At 41.8% G+C, this 14,535-nt stretch overlaps 1 protein-coding gene across 4 annotated transcripts in view; it reads right to left on the bottom strand.

Moving 5' to 3' along the window:
• Cfap61 (cilia and flagella associated protein 61) overlaps positions 1-14,535 on the bottom strand; it is a 278,953-nt gene that overhangs the window by 199,520 nt on the left and 64,898 nt on the right. For all 4 annotated transcript variants that reach the window (NM_001430465.1, XM_087652240.1, XM_087652242.1 and 1 more), the window contains 2 exon segments: positions 341-415; positions 1,118-1,200. In NM_001430465.1, coding sequence (NP_001417394.1) covers positions 341-415; positions 1,118-1,200 — 158 coding nt within the window.

Here is a 14,535-nt window from a genome sequence, read left to right as displayed (position 1 = left end):
ACCTGTGTGTACTGAGGGGGATAATGAGGACCTCCAATAAGCATTTTACTTCTTCAACGTTTCTCTTTGGGCACAGAAGAAGAAATAGATCTCTGTTTACTAAAATTCTTACAAGTACGTGAAACTTAAATAGACTATAACATGCAATTTGAGCTGTGCAGGGAGTGCTGAAATAGGGATTCATTACAGTGGGAGCTAAGATACCAGAGCTAACCCAAGGACAGTAGTGGCTATGTGTTGGGGAGAGGTAATGGAGGGTTTGAGGAGGAAAAAGCCCACAAAAATCAAAGGGGAAGGAGCTCCCGAGCCAGCAAAGGCCCTATACAAACACAAGCCTTACCTGCATATCCTCAGAGACCTTACTTAAGAGTGACAGGACTTCCTCACATGAAATTGATGTTTCGGTGTCTTTCTCCTGGAAAGGACCATGGGAAGACATAAGAATAAACCAACCCTGGGTAGTTCAGAACCCAAGCTCTGCGGTAAGTTTCCAGCACGCTTATTGACTAGAAGCATTGAGGAAGGGGTGGAGCCCAGGTTCCTGATCTGTTAAAAGGAAACAAACCAGCATCCACCTCATCCACTTTTTGAAAAGGGAGAGAGGGAGTAAGTAAGTGGACAGTAGACTGACAGATGCTTGGTCCAGTAAAGGTATCTCCTTATTCTCTCCAGACTTTAATTGTAAATCTATTGTTCTTATTCTTCTGCGTGACTTGAGAGCTGCACCAAGTGTTCTTTTAAATCAGTCTTATTAAAGTATAATTACCATGTAAAGAGCATCTACCTTGCTCCCTAAGTTTTTGCATGTCTCTATGCCCCTAGTTCCCACTGCTTGCAATCCTGAACAGGCAAACCTGTCAGCTCTTCTCATGCATTTTGTCACAGTGATGAGAAAAGTAAGGAATACAGGATGAAATCCCATTCTGGCCTACATTCTAGAGCCCATGAGGCTTGCCCATTATAAACTTACCCAATCTCCCCCACCTTCGTGTGAGTGGGGCCTTTCTGCTATGGATGACAGAATTCAGTGATGATCATAGCATAAGAGGCTCACAGTGTCACGAGAAGCCCCAGGTCCTACCCTATCCCTCAGGCCTAGGAAAACAGTGTCTCTTACCTGGATCATCTCTGACGTGTCTATGGAAACTGGCTCCTCGACTACTCTCTGAGAACCTTGACTGTCACTCTTGTTTCCAGTGTCTTTGAAAGAAAAGGTAGGGTAAGGACAGAACATAAGTGCTAAGTGATCTACAGAACCATGGGAGGCTTGGAAGCAGGGTCAAGTGTTTTATAATAATGGTGGCTCTGTAGATGTCAATTCCAAGGATTAGCAACTGTAAGAGAGCACAGGGCTTCGCAGCTCACCCTGACCCTCACTCAGACACTTGGGTTCTAGGCTACTTCAGCCCTTCTGTGCCCTTTCCACATGGTGAAGATGGAACCATGCTGCCCCAGGGAAGTTGTGCAGATGATTGATGCACATTAAAGGCGTGTGCCTGGCACTGCAGGACCACCCCCCACACCTATCCCTCATTCCATCCCCCATCCCATCCCCCTAACCCCCACCCCACACCCACCCTCCTCTGCCAAGCTCTGGGTAACAGGCTCCTTTGAAGTTTATAAACAAGCTTCACCTTCTTGGATTGTAGGTTTTAAGTTAGTCCTACCATGGAAGGTAGAAATTCTATAGTTTGCTATCCAGTTCTCTCTGAGTTCCAAAGATGAGGAAAAGGGCTTTGGAAACCGACATGACCTCTGCCAGTGACACTGACATTAGCATTTCTTTCCTCTTTCCCTCTTCCTCCATCTCTTCCTCCTGTCCCATCCCCCCCTCCCCACCACACCATGGCCCTTTCTCCTCCCTCTCTCATCCTTTGCCAGGATCTTGCTAACTAACCCAGGCTAGCTTTGAACTCACTCTCTCCCTGCTTCAGCCCCCAGAGTACTGGGATTATAGCTGTATGCAACCACGCCAGCTCCCTTTTCTATTTTCTAAGTAGGAAGAACTGGGCTGAGCACGGTAGTAATAACATGCTCTGCAAATTCAATAACTTAGACATTCTTCACTTGCTTCGTCACCTCTAAAAATAAAATGGGAAAAAACCCTGCCCACTTGCCATGCAAAGGCCTCTCCCTCCCAGTCTCTCTCTTCCATCAACCCTTTCACTCCTCCCCTCTTTTCTTTCTCTAAGTCATCCATGCCTTAGGAGGGCAACTTGAAGGAGGTTGTCACAGTCAGGATGCCTGTCCTGCCTTCTGCCTCACAAGGACCTGCTCCATGAGGGATCTCAGCAGTGACTTCTGCTCTCCTGCAGCCAACAGACCCCCTGCCTATGTGTATGAGGTACCCTGGGACCTCTGAAGACTCTAGAGATGTAGTCAGCGAGAGTGAGCTGCTCTGCTTTCATGTTTCTAACTATCCCATCAGCCATTGCAAGGCCAGGGGTAGCTTATGGCCCTCTCTGCTTCCTCCTCTGGCTAGCTCATCTTTCAACACCCATCACCAGCTTGACTCCTAAAGACGCTACTCAACCCAAACCACTGGACTATGAATGTCTTCTACCTACTTTTAACAAAGATGTGGTTGAATGAAAAACAATGAGAGCATAAGAGAAAAATGATGCCCAAGGAGGTTTAACAGAGTGCGATAATGCTGAAGGCACGAAGGGAGAGACTCATCCAGACATGAAACGTAGTTCACTGGCCATCAAGAAGTTTCCTGAGAAAAGACTAGAAAGATGCTTCAAGGAAAGTGAAGCCTATGTCTGCTCTAGTCACTGAGTATGTCCTGTGCCTAGGGTTTCTAGCACTTTCATAATGACAGGACTGGCATGCTTCTTGTTTTGAGCTACAATACACAGAAAAGTGTTGAGGTCAATAAGTTTCTATACAGGTCTCTTCTATGGAAGATCTACTGACGTGGCTATGCAAAACATTTCCAAGATCTGCGTCCCTCATCCCTGTGTAGAGTCAACACACCCGCTTCTGACTTCTGCTATCACTGATTAGTTTCACTCAAACCAATAATTCCCAATTTTAAGCTGCACTCCATTTTTAAAATGATAGTTCTTATTTTACGTTTCAAACAGATGATCAGACTAAGAGAAAACCTAGGAACATGACCTATTCCGTGTGTATATATTTTACAATTAGAATAAAATTTCTAAAAAGTTAAAAATGAAAAGAGTGGATTAGATTTACAATGAACCAATAATCCTGGTGACTTAACCATTCACTAGTCTAATGCTCACAGGACAATTACTAACGACAATGACTAATTGTCTTAGCTAAACTGTCATGAGGTACTGAAGCTTATTATTAGGCAGCTGCCACCACTGTCCCCAGAGGTGACTGCATTTCAGAACTGGGCAAGGTGATGCCACATCTCTCTTTCCAAAATCTCTTGGGTTTTATGAAGTTTAATTAGTTAATGCTCACAATGTGCCCTAAGGTCATCAAATGTGACATGCTATCTCAGAGAAAAGTCAAGGCTGTGCTATTATGTGGCACTCAACTGAAAACATGGCCGCAGCTACAACTTTGTTGTTTTATGGCTTCTGCCACTTCAGTAGCTTCAGAGTCACAAACAGTGATTATTCTAGCATAGGGGGAGACGCAATTTTCCATGTGTAATCTCCGTGTGAGATTACTTAGCTGAAGTGGGTTTACCACAAGGCTAATTAAGCTAGAGGTTCGACTGCCTTCCTGGTACAGGCCACTCCCAAAGCATAGCATCCAATGCTAACACTCGTAATTATGATTCTCTTTAGAGAGGATCCCAGGTCTATATAGGCCTCAGGTGCCAGTACACTTTGCATCTACCCCGCCGCCTCTGAGATGAGTAACACAGAAAGAATGCAGCAAAGTATATTTTGAAGGCTTTCCAAAGAAATAGCATGTGCTGTTACATTCATTTTACATATGCATCAAAATCTCAACAGTTTTTATTGCAAGGAAGTAAAGTGATCCTAAAAGAATAAATGTTTAGAAAAAGTAGGTAAACAGTATTTTACAGAAGAATGGAGTCGCTCAAATTTCTTACAGTGAGACATACTATAAAGCCAGTCTTTACAACTGAGGATTATTGGGGCTGGAGAGATGGCTCAGTGGTTAAGAACACTGACTGCTCTTCCAGAGTTCCTGAGTTCAACTCCCAGCATCCACATGGTGGCTCACAACCATCTGTATTGGGATGATGTCCCCTTCTAGTGTGTCTGAAGACATTGACAGTGTACTCACATACATCAAAATAATAAATCTTTAAAAAATAAGATTATTAAGGTAGGAATAGAAAAGAATGGACTAAAACAAATATAGCCAGACATGAAATAATAATAAAACTTCAAATCGGTAAGGAAAGAATAAACTATACAGTAGTGTTGACTAATCATATTAGAAAAAAATTCAGCCCCTATTTTCTAATGAGTCTTCAAATTAATGGCAGATAAGATATCCACGAAAGTTTAAAAATCTATTTGAAATTACTGGAAGAAACTTTAGAAGACGATTTTCATGGCCTTATGCATGGGAAAACCTTCCTTAGAAATGGAGAAGGCAGACGTCACAAAAGAAAAATGTTATCATATTGGCCACACTAAAAACTTCAATATCTGTCCAAAAGGTATCATTTAAAAGCTGTTTTTTAAAGTAGATACATGGGGTTGGGGAGCTTGGCTCAGGGGCACAGGCACTTGACACCACACCTCATGGCTTCACTTTGATACCTAGGACCTTCATGATTAAAGGAGAACTCCTGCAGTTGTTCTTTCACTTCTACATGCATGCTGCCAGACACATGTAATCATATACATTTAAACATGCCTGAAGTAATAAGTGTTCCCCCAAAGTAGCTTTGTAAAGAAAATATTTGCAACACATAAAATGGACCAACAGAACTTTAGGAAACAGAAATAACCCGACAGGTGAAATATATGAACAGACAGGAAATTTAACTAACTAGGAGACATGACATATGAAAAGCATTCAGCTTTGACAGTACTTAGAGAAATAAAATTAAAGCAATGATAACTCCTTTCACCCAGACAATGGCCAAGCTGAGAAACCCTCACAACATAAAGTATAGGCAAAGGAGGAAAGCTCAGAAGAAAGCCACTGGAAGAGTTACATTTGATGACAATGTGGACATCTCCAAGCCTAGCAGGGAAAGTTCTAGAATAGGGCTGGAAGAAATTGCAAAGGTCACATACAAGGATGCTCATTTCAGCATTGTTTGCAACAATGAAACATGAACAATCTGAATATAACCAGCCTCATAAGTAAGTAGATACACCACTAGAAAACACTGTTGGAAAAGAAAGAACCCATATAAATATCCCATGTCAGGGGTCCTGGGAAAAGCAGCATCACTTCACAGCTTTGAACATCATGAGCAGAGTAAATGAAAGTGAAAACTCACACCCAGTGAATCCTGACACACCCTCAAAAGGAAATGAAGCACACAAATTCACACACAAAGAGTATGAACTACCACCTAAATGAAAGAAAAGTTAATGTGTAACAATTTGAAACAGAAAAGGAAACTAACATCTCCCACAATAATAGAATCAGCTATGCCCAGTTTCATTGGCAAATTCCACTGAGCAGTTAAGGAATCACTATTTCTTTCCTCTCCTTTCAAAGTAGTGTGGTCAGCTGGAGGGGCAGATCAGGGTTGGGTATTTGTGTAGCATACCTGAGGCTATGCTGGGGAGGCAAAGACAGGGAAATCCCTGGGGCCTCATGGTCAGCTAGCCTAAGTGAGGTAAGTGAGCTCCAGGCCCAGTAAGAGACTCGGCCTCAAAACATAAGGTGGAGGGCAATGGATGAAGACTCCTAGAGCTAGTGTGAGTAGTGTGAGGGCTCAGTGGTTAAATTAAACATGCTTGCCATCAACCCTAATGACCTGAGTCCCCTCTCTGGGAGCCACATTGTCAGTGAAACCTGACTCCCACAAGTCAAATTTAACCCCTACACATGTGACATGCGTGGTACCTGTGTATACCACACACACACACACACACACACACACACACACACACACACACACACACAAATGTAAATTTTTTAAAGATTTCTGACACTGACCTTTAGTTCTACACGTATACACACATAGATACATACATATCCATTCAACTGTAAACATATAATTTTAAATATTTGACTTCTATATTTAGTTAAAAATAAAAATGCAAATGTGAAAGACAAAACAAAGGTAGGATATTTAAATAAATTATCCCAAGCCTGGTGGTCTCTTCTACTTTGTCCCATCTCAAACAGCATATTACATGGACTTTTTCATTGAGAAATTTTAGCCAGTTTAGCGCTGACAGGCATAAGACTGGTATGGTTGATTGAGCTTAAATCCTGGGAATCTCAGAATTAAGAATGGCAGGAGTCAAGCTATCCCCTACCTGCCTCTACCTGCTCTGGGACATATAGCCACAATACCCACTGAGAACCATGGGCACTGGATCACATAGCATAACCGCTTGGAGATCTCCATGCTAGTGAGGTATCTAGATAGTGCCCGAGCATTTCAGCCAATGAGCTTCACTTCTTGGGCATTGCTTCCTGGAAAAGGTATTTATTTAATCCCTGGTTCACCCCGAATGAAGTCTATGCGTTCACCTCCACCATCAAATAAACCAGTATGAACAAGCAAGGATCATCTTTTCTTTATGGATCGTCCGCAGAGAAAGCCTTCATCTTAAACAGGTCTTTTCCTCCAGCCCCTCCATACTTTCAAAGCTCACTCTCTGAATCAGAAAGGGGTTCTGCCTATCCAGGGCTCTGCCTTCCTCTTCCTGCTGCGTTTGTGGATGCCCTGAGGGGAAGCGTGGACCCAGTACAAAGGAGACTGGACACCACAACATTCATCCCAGACCCCACTGTTTCTCCTTCAGATCCAGCAAAGGAAAACACATACTGTGGACCACCATCACGGGCTTCGTTCTATCTGCCCTGAACAGTGCACCGTGGTGCACTCTGGCGAAGCAGGACAGAGTATAATATTGGCTAGCAACGAACATTAGTGTCCATGTTGCAAAAATACTTTATACTGATAAAGGACATTCTCCACTGTGACAACCTTACCATCGTGAAACCATAAGCACTGTGATAGTCAGTGTAATCGTGACAACATCTAGATTCACTGGATGGGCCACTGGGCATGTCTGGGGGCGACTATCCTGATTGTGTTAGTGGAAGCAGGAAGATCTGCCCACTCTGGGTGATGCCATTCTCTGCCTGAAATCTGGAACTGGGTAAGCAGAGAGAAGGATCTGAACAGGAACACACCTTCGCCACTCTCTGCTTCATAGACTGGTTCCCTCCCTCGAGTTCCTGATGCCATGACAGACTATATTTTGGATCTGTGAGGCAAACAAAACTCTTTCTCCCTACTTCACCTTTGTCAGGGTTGCTTATCACAGTAACAGAGAAATAACTGAGACAGGTACTGAAGTGTCTAGATGAGTAAAGCGGGAGTTTTATGACTATTTGGAGAAATAGACAGCAGTAAACGTTGTAAACAGAGAAATGACACTGTCTCAGAGTTATACCAAGTCAGCAATAATAAGGATATAAAAGAATTGGGGGGGGGGGCTGTAGAGATGGCTTAACAGTTAAGACGGCTCTTCCAGAGGCCCTGAGTTCAATTCCCATCACCCACATGGTGGCTCGCAACCATGTGTAATGGGATCCACCAGAAAGAGAGAAATCAGATTCAGGGATTTTTGCTAACTCCTCCTTTCCCTCTATCCTTCTTTCTCTCTTATGTACTGATAGAGGGTGAGACCAGGGGGATAAAGGTTGGGAAAAAGAAAAAGCCACAAAGTAGCAAAGACCACCTACAGATCTGGACTACACATTGGCACTGGAGAAGTACTCTGCACATCCCAGTGTAAAAGCACAGTGCTAAAGCAAGATCACTGGCAAATACATGCAGAGGGATCTGGGATAAAATCCAGATCTCTCTCCCTTTAAAGCCAGAGGCTGTGATGGCCACTGAAGAGGGTCGGGACTGAGGTGACATACAATTAGGTCCAGGGACTGGCCATGTTACCTGACTTAAGAAGCTAGGTTCAGCCACTAACTCTCAGTGGGCCAATTAAAGAGAAGTAATAGATAGAGAAAGGAAGGTTATCCAATGTGGCCAATCTGGGAAGGAGCAAAGAGGTACAAGGACATGAATAGAGAACAAGAAGAACACATAATTAAGCACTCTTGCTCAAGATGTGCCTCTATTCACTGGCCCACTGTTTTGACTCCAGTGGCACCTACAAGGTGATCTGACAAGTCAAGACTAGGTAAAATGTCTTTAGTTCTATTTGGAGGTGTTCATTTGGTTTATATGTTCCAAGCACAGTTCATCAGTGGAAGCCAAGGCAGGATTCCAGCAGAAATCACAGAAGATGCTCTTGGTTCATGGAAGATGCTCTTGGCTCATAGAGGGACACTCTTGACTGGGTTGCTCTCAATTCTGGCTCTTGTTGAGAATTTCACACATTAGTCTGCATTTACACTGTTTCTATCCTTCCCTTCCCCCCACTCCAATTCCTTTCATGTCCCTCCCCATTCCCTCTCAAATTCAGGTCTCTTCTTCAAGCATTATTGTTACATATATTCATATGTGTGTATACGCACATAGAACCATCTGAGCCTATTTAGTCTATGGCCATACGTACATGTGCTCAACGCCAACCACTTGGATGTGATAACCTACCGGGAGTTTGCCCTGAAGTAGTCTCTCACTATATCCATTGGATGCTTCCATGTCAACGGTCATTGTGCTGGTGTGGTTTAGGTGACTGTATTGTTGAAATTTCACTTCTTTGTTATAAAAATCTCTTTGAACTTTTGCATTTTATTGGTTTATTTATTATCTGTGTCCATATTGGGTCTCTATCCTTGTCCCTTGTGTGTGTGTGTGTTCCTCTGCCTGGCACCAGGCCCCAGCCTTTTCTTTCTCCCAGCATGAGACTCCTGGGGAAATTCTAATTCATTGGGTCTATTGTTTCCACAGGCTGACTGACAGCCAAGAGGAAGGGTACAAGTATCTCTCTTCACATGATCTTCACTCCTACTGAGATGGTTACAGCCTCAGAAAACCATAATTGTATGTGGTACAACACACAGACTCAGTGGCAGCTGCTGGACAGTGGTGTGTGCCCTACTCTAGACATGGGCTTCAGGGAGCACCAGAAATACCCATCATGCCTGCAGCTCTATATGGAGCAAATCTGTCTGGAGGAGGTGCCAGCCTAGGGAACTTTGGTTCCACACTATCCGGCACTAGTGAGCAAGGAAACAAAGCTATTCCAAACAGGCTATCTGCCTACTCAGGCCATGCTCATCGCCTGAGTGGTAAGCAACACAGAAAACAAAAGACAAAAGAGCCCAAACCCCACGATAAAACAATAAACCAGTAAATATCTCACAGACTGTGCTCTATCCAAGGGGTGCATGGCACAAGAAGCCACAGAAAGAAGTGCAGATATATATAAGTATAAATCTTTTTTGATCATTAAAAATATTTATACTAAGAGGCTAGAAAGATGGCTCAGAGGTTAAGAGCACTTGGTGCTCTCGAAGGACCCAGGTTCAGTTCCCAGGACTCATATGCCGGTGTATAGCTGTCAGTAACCCCATATCTGGGATTCCAACACCCTCTGAAGGTACCAAAGAAATGTGATATACAGACACAGGTAGGCAATCTACAAACACATAAAAGAAGTCTAAATATATGTATGGATATCTATTAATATCTTATTTTCTTTTTAGTGTTTGGTTTATATATATTTCTATAGCTTTTGTTTGATGTGTGTGTGTATAATTATTCTTTTCTTTTGAGTTTTTATATTTTCTCTTCTGCTTCTAATAATAGTAAAACTCCTTTATTTCCCAATCTGTCTCCACTCTCTACCATTCTCCTGTCTTTCTTCCTCTCTACATGTTGAATATTCTATTTGTGTCTTCTATTTTTCTTCTCTCTTTATTTTTAAAACTCATCTCAATAACTTTTTGGTTTATATTACTTTTGCTTCTACCTTTCTTGTAATTATTGGACTTGTGGAGGCTGGGCCAGTGGACATGCTGTGGGTGAGTGTGTTTTTGCCAAGCTCGATGACCTGAGTTCAATCCCAGAAATCCATGTAGTGGAAGGAAGGAAAGAGTCAGCGCCTCAGAATTGTTCTCTGACCTCAGCACTCATGCTGTAGCATGCAGACTCATGCACGCCTGCTTGTACTTGTGTTCACACACAACCAGTGATCAGTACATGGACAACCACGATGGCTCAGCGGGGAAAGGTGCTTGCCACCAAGCCTAACAGTCTGAGTTCAATACACAGTACAAACAGCGGGGAAAGAGAGCCTCCTCCCGCACTCAGAGCTTTAATGGAAGCATGCATCTAATTCTGCCATTTTGTCGATTTTCTGAAGCTTCTTTCTTATGTCTCGTTTCCTGATCTGCTTTTCTAGTGGGATTTACTCTTTCCCAACCTCTAAGACCATTTTTATCTTCCTGTTACGTGTGTGAGATTCTTTTAGGCATCTTCTATAATCCTGGTTAATGTTTTGGTTTGGTTTGGTTTGGTTTGGTTTTTGTTTGTTTGTTTGTTTGTTTGCTTTCTTTTACACTGAATGCAATGGTCTTAATTTTCAAATTAAAAGACATACACCAGAACTGAGGCTATGACTCAATTGACAGAGGGCTTTCCTAACATGACCAAAACCCTGAGATTAATTCCCAGTACTCTATAAAACCACGGTGGCAAAATGTCTGTAATCTCAACACCTGGGAGGCTAAGGAGATCAGAGCTTCAATGTTACCCTCAGCAAATGACAAGTTCAAGGCTCACCTGAAGATAAAAGCAACATCAGTGCAGGAAGAGAGAGCTGGGGAGGAGGGAGGAGGGAAGGACAAAGAGGTCACAACATATTGATAAAGGGGAATATATCAAGATCGTAGTTGTAATGTACATAATTTCACAAGGTAAACCACACCAGTCTAGAAATAAAGAACCATGCACTGCATTAGTATCAGGTGCCATCGATACTCTATTCCCATCAAGAGAACAACAATAAATCAACAAAGGGACATCAGCTAAACTGTACCACAGAGGAAACAGATTCAGTGGATGGACAGACTTCTACAGGTGGACCATACAACTGCTGAATGCAGTCTTTTTGGCAGTTCATGGCATTCTCTATAGAGCAGAGGTTCTTAAGCCTAACTAGCAAACACATAACTTCTGTTTTACTTTTCTATTGCTATAAAAATAAACACCATGACAAAAGCAACTTATAAAAAATAATGGTTTGATTTGGGCTTGTTGTATCAAAAGAGTTAGATCCATGGTGGCCAAGCAAGGAAGGGCACAGCAGCAGGAACAGCTGAGAGGTCACATCTTGATCTAAAGCAGAAGATGGGAGCGAGGAGGGAGGAAGGACTGGGAGTGGCACATATCTTTTGAAACCTCAATGCTCCCAGACACACTGACCCCAACAGGGCACACCTCCTAAGCTTTTCCAAACAATTCTATCAACTGGAGCCCCGTGGGAGTCATTCTTACTCAAGCCACCACAACACATGCACAAAATGAATACATAAAAAATAACTGAAATAATTGCTTACATCCTGTCAGATCATACATGGAAAAAACTGGATATCAACTGCAAGAGAAGTTATACAAACTCATGGAGACTGAATAAGATACTTCAGGACAGTTATTGGGACATTGGAAAAATAAAGGAACACTTAAAAGACTTCCCACAGTAAGATGAAAATAAAAACTCTAAATAAAAAATGAAAATGAAAACACTATATAAAAACTGTGGGACAGAGTAAAGGTAATTATAAGGAGGAAGTATTCGGCTGTTAATGTCTATATTAAAGTGAAATCAAAGACAGCCTGGCGAGATAGCTCAGTCTGTAACAACACTTGTAGCCAAGCCTGATGACCTGCATTCAATCCCTAGAACACACATGAGAGAGAGAGAGAGAACTGGCTCGGACAATATGACCTTTGACCTCTTATCTCCACGTGGGTACAAACACACACTGTCCCCCCGCCCATATAAATAATAAATAAATAAATATCATTTAAAAAGAGAGGGAGAAAGATCTCAAAAAAAAAAAAAAACTAATGATGCATTTCAAGGTCTTAGAAAACCAGAACAATCCAAACTAGAAGAGAAATAATAAACAATAGAGCGGAAATCAGTAATATCTCACAGATTGGCACAGTAACAAAAAGGCTCCACCCAAAGAAAAAGCCTAGAAATCTTACAAGAACATTAAAGAACTAACCTCAATGTTCTTCAAATTATTCCATACGGTAGAAAGGGAAGAGGGCTTCTAAATGCATTCTATAGAACAAGCATTACACTGGCACTGACACCAAAACTAGATACAATTTTGATAAACACACACACAAGAAAACTATAGACCAATATCTGATGAACAGGATACAAAATAATAAAAAAAAAACTTTCAAGCAAAGTGTGGTAATATATTAAAAAAGACCAGCCTCCAAAATCAAGTTAAATCCATTCTAGGGATACCAATGTGGTTCAATATATACAAATCTGTAAGTGTAATACAATACACAAAAAAGCCAAAATCACATAATCTTCTGTATAGTTTCAGAAAAATGCCTTTGACAAAGGTTAACGTCTTTTCACGATAACAGTCTTGAGAAAACAAGATACAGAAAGACCAGAACCTAACATAACAGAGGATAATTAAATAAACCCACGTCATACTAATGTGTACAAACAGAAAGCATTTCCTCTAAACTCAGGAACAAGGCAAGGATAGGCACTCTCATGGCTTCTGTTTACTATGGCTCTTGACCATGGGACCAGTGCAATTAAGGCAGAAGAGAGAAATAAAAGAAATGCAAACAGGGAAGAAAAAAGTCAGATTATCCTCATTTGTATATGATATTAACAAATATTTGGAAGACCCTAAAGATTATAGCACAAGACTTTAGGCTTCATAAATTCAGTGAAGTAACAGAACACAAAATTCAACATACAAAATTCAGTGAACTTATTTATAGATCAATAATGAATACCAAAAAGGAAAATAATGCGCTCTCTCTCTCTCTCTCTCTCTCTCTCTCTCTCTCACACACACACACACACACACACACACACACACACACAACTTTAAGAAGGAAAAAGAAATAGAGGGTTGGGCGATGGCTCAGCGGATAGCATGCTAGGCATGTTAGGATGAGAACACGAGCATGGACTCTCAGCGTCAACAAAAAAGCAGAGCATGGCAGCCAGGGCCTGACATCCCAGGGACGGAAGGTAGAGTCAGGAGGAGGCTGGGGTGGAAGAGGGTTCTAAGTAATTGGTGAGCTCCAAATTCAATGAGAGCTGTTCCCCATCCATCCACACCCACCCACCCACCCCAAAAAAAAAAAAAAAACAACAAAAAAACACAAGAGGAAGACAACATCCACTTCTGAACACACATGTACACAAATGCATATATCAGAGAAAGAGAGACAGAGAGAGGAGGGGGAGGAGGAAAGTGAATAAACCTAACTGAAGATATGAGAGGCTTCATTCAAAACTATAAAACAAGGAGGAAAAAACGTGAAGTTCTCAAAAGCGGGAAGACCACCCATGTTATGGACTGGCAGAATTACGTGTTGTTTTAAATGACCTTGTTTCTGAAAGTCATCTACAAGTTAAATGGAATTCACATCAAAATTCCAGTCACATTTTTCATGAAAATAGTGTCTTAAAATTCTAATGGAAACATAAAAGATTCTTCCCTCCAAAAGAAGAGAAGACGAAGAGAAAATGCTAAGAGTTCCACTTGCAGTATTGCAGTACGTGACTTCAAGTTATACTATAGAACTGTAGTAACTAAATCAACATGATACGTGTAGACTAATGGAATAGAACAGAGTGCCTAGAAACAAATATTCTATAGCATTCTGATCCTCCACAAAGTTGAAAAGCACATGCTGGAGAAAAGACAGCTTCTTCATCTACTACATAAGAAGAATGAAGCCAGATCCCTGTGTCTCTTCTAAATCAACCTGAACTCTATCAAAGGCCTCAGTCGAAGACCTGAAATTTTATACTTCCAGGTAGAGGGACAGGGAAGGAGTTTCTAAAAAGAGTTCCAGTGGCTCAAGGAGCCATTGCAAGAACTGACCGGTGGGGCTGCATGAGATTAAAAAGTGTCCACACAGCAAAGAAAACACAGCAGTGCTCAGAGCTGGGCCCCAGAAAACCTATGCCAACTCTGAGAGATTAGTAGCCAGTGTCTATAAAGAACCAAAAAGTTAAACACAAACTCCTCAGATCACCCAATCAATAAATGGGAAAAAGAACAGGTCCTCAAAAGAAGAAATCCAAGTGGCCAATAAATAAGTGAAAATAGGTTCTACATCTCTGACCATCAGAAAAATGCAAAATAAAATTCTGAGATTTTATCTCACCCTGGTCAAAATGACTAACATCAAGAAAACAAATGACTGTGCATGCTAGCAATGGTGTTGGGGAGGGG

The sequence above is a fragment of the Rattus norvegicus genome, chromosome 3, assembly GCF_021556685.1.
Source record: "Rattus norvegicus strain SHRSP/BbbUtx chromosome 3, alternate assembly SHRSP_T2T, whole genome shotgun sequence".
NCBI lineage: Eukaryota > Metazoa > Chordata > Mammalia > Rodentia > Muridae > Rattus > Rattus norvegicus.
This window is presented reverse-complemented; position numbering and strand designations above follow the sequence as displayed.